This window comes from Monopterus albus, unplaced genomic scaffold (genome assembly GCF_001952655.1).
Source record: "Monopterus albus unplaced genomic scaffold, M_albus_1.0 scaffold11.1, whole genome shotgun sequence".
NCBI lineage: Eukaryota > Metazoa > Chordata > Actinopteri > Synbranchiformes > Synbranchidae > Monopterus > Monopterus albus.
This window is the reverse complement of record NW_018127891.1, coordinates 2,861,577-2,864,527: the sequence shown is the minus strand read 5'-3', so window position 1 is coordinate 2,864,527 and position 2,951 is coordinate 2,861,577. Positions and strand designations below refer to the sequence as shown.

At 35.7% G+C, this 2,951-nt stretch overlaps 1 protein-coding gene across 8 annotated transcripts in view; it reads left to right on the top strand.

Moving 5' to 3' along the window:
- The window catches only part of arhgef1 (Rho guanine nucleotide exchange factor (GEF) 1), a 44,601-nt gene that overhangs the window by 30,816 nt on the left and 10,834 nt on the right, over window positions 1–2,951 (top strand). For all 8 annotated transcript variants that reach the window (XM_020590091.1, XM_020590089.1, XM_020590092.1 and 5 more), the window contains 3 exons: window positions 1,192–1,274; window positions 1,570–1,695; window positions 1,874–1,988. In XM_020590091.1, coding sequence (XP_020445747.1) covers window positions 1,192–1,274; window positions 1,570–1,695; window positions 1,874–1,988 — 324 coding nt within the window. The remainder of the gene's footprint in view (window positions 1–1,191; window positions 1,275–1,569; window positions 1,696–1,873; window positions 1,989–2,951) is intronic.

Here is a 2,951-nt window from a genome sequence, read left to right as displayed (position 1 = left end):
CTAATTAATCATTAAACCTGTTCTTGCATATATCTTGATTGACACATACCTTTATATTTATGTTTAAACTCGTCAATTCTATTACAATTTTTTTATGTCTACACTTAAATTATTCCATAGTTTTAACCCACTTATAGAAATACAAAATCTTTATTTGGTTGTACGTATAGCATGAATTTTTAAATTTAACTGACCCCTTAAATTATATTGTATTGTATTGTATTATTATTTATAGTGACGGATGTATCATCTATACAATTTCTAAAGTTTTTGAAATCACTTTAACCCTTTCCAGCTTTATGTAAATCATCAATTCTTGATCATAGATCTTCTGAAAGCTCTTTTTGGTGAGGCATGGCTTACATAAGCATATTCTTCTTGTGTGAAGCAAACTCAAAGTTTCAGTGGTTTTTATCTGTCAAAGTAGTTCTAGTCCACACCTGCAAACTCATTTTCTTAACAAGACTCCAGGTATGCTAACACCTGACTCAATTAGCTTTTTTGAGGTCATTAACTCAAGGGTTCACATACTTTTTTCACTAGCACTATGAGGTTTTTATGGTTGTTCTCAATAAAGACATGAATTATCAGAATTTTTTGTGTTGTTATATTAGGCACATTGTATTCATCAGTACTCTTGACTTAGATGAAGATCTGATCACTTTTTATGACCAATTAATGCAGAAAACCATGAACTTCCAAAAGGTTCACATACCTTTTCTTGCCACTGAAGACCTTCTTTGACTTATGTGTGTGTGTGTGTGTGTGTGTGTGTGTGTGTGTGTGTGTGTGTGTGTTTTTTTTTTACCAGAGTCGGGTACATGAAGTTGATGCTCTCCACACAACAAGCAAACCATTATGCAGCAGATCTAAATTTGTACTCTGAGATTAATTTCAGGAAAAGTTGTGATGCTGCTCCTTGTGTGTTTGTTGTCAGTGATAACTTAAAATAGATGGAACAATCAGTTTATTTGAACAACATATAACTGGGTGCACAGGCAAGAATAACACAGAAATCAAAATCAATTACTTCATGCACCAAAAATATCCTTATTAATTTTTTTTAACCCACAGGCTGCAGACAGAGTACAGTGTTTCAGCACTATGACCTCATTAGTACTTTAGTGATTTTTGTATAAACAAAGATTGCACTGTATTTTAAATGTAAGTTGCTTCTGGCTGTGAATTCAGATAACTTCTATGAGAACCTGAAGAAACTGCGTTTGGATGACAAGTTCATAGTCAAATCCATCAGCACCACAGTGCTCAATAGGGTGAGTCACGGCATCATCCCATTTCTCTTTTCTCTCAGTATTTTTGTTGTTGCACTTGATGTGCTGACATTTTAAGTTGGCATAATCTTTGGCAGTAAGTGCCAAAATCAGATTTTTATATATTTATCTATAAAAGTAAAATACTGGCTGTAACAGCGAGTTACATTAGTTGACAGTCTTTACTCTGTACCTTTCCCAGCTCTGTTTTCCTCTGCCATTATCTTTATTCCTCTCATTCTTTACTTCTACAACAGTGTCTGACTGCAGCTTGTTGTGTGTGTTGTGTGTGTTGCAGTTTGGAGGTACAGAGGGGGAGTGGTTCCAGAAATTGACAGCCCGCTTCTGTAGTCACCAGTCATGGGCCTTGGACCAGATCAAGAACAGGCAGAAGAGAGAGCCACGCTTCAACGCCTTCATACAAGTAACATGCACACAGATGCACAGAGGCGCGCACACATACAGAACATCTGACTCTTAAAATAAATACTTTAAGGTGTAACAAAAATATATGCATGGAGGCACTCAGTGATCTAAGAACATGCAAGATGTCGTATGTGTACGTGCTCTTATTCTGACTCGCATGTGTGTTTTAATCCCAGGAGGCAGAGAGTAAGCCCCAGTGCCGCAGGCTGCAGCTCAAAGACATCATTCCTATAGAGATGCAGAGACTGACCAAGTATCCACTACTGCTGGAGAATATCGCCAAGAGCACAGGTATGTGAGCATCATGGTGCTGTATATCCCATACGCTGATCAGCTGTAGCATTATGACTACCTGCCTGTTACTGTGTACACAGGAGTCAGTGCGGCAGTTGGTTGATTTGATTTGATTTATTCTTTCAAGCATGTAAAAACAGTTGATATGACAACACACATAATTTTACACATAATCCAATATCAATTTGCTTATACCTAGTACATGCTTGAATGGAGTAGGAAGAAGTCAGACTTATCCAGTCCTACCCCATGACATCATCTTACCATCATTGGTTTACAAGCAGTATCTCTACATAAATAATTATCTTCTACACCACACAAGTAATATACTAAAAAAATTATAACAGAGTGTTAACATTCTTACATAATTACATTCTTAAATAATTATCTTCTACACCACACAAGTAATATACTAAAGAATTATTACAAAGTGTTAACATTCATACACCACACCCACAATGTTCCATCTAATTAATCATTAAGCCTGTTCTTGCATATATCTTGATTGACACATACCTTTATATTTATGTTTAAACTCATCAATTCTATTACTATTTTTTATGTCTACACTTAAATTATTCCATAGTTTTACCCCACTTATGGAAATACAAAATCTTTTTTTGGTTGTACGTATAACATGAATTTTAAAATTTAACTGACCCCTTAAATTGTATCCCCCATCCCTTTCATTAAATAGTTTTTGAATTCCACCAGGTAATAAATTGTTCCTGGCTTTATACATAAACACAGACGTCTTATCAGTCAGTTAAAGCAGCAACGTCTATAAAGCCAAAATCCCAAATACTATACAACGTAACAAGCACTTCCCTGCTGCAGGGATCCATTTTCTAACCTATAACAAGGTGCCAGGTGCAGACGCAGCTCCACTGTGTTATTGGTGGCTTCAAACTTCTCGCTGTAATAGAAACATGTTTTGAGTAATGATTCATATCAAAAATT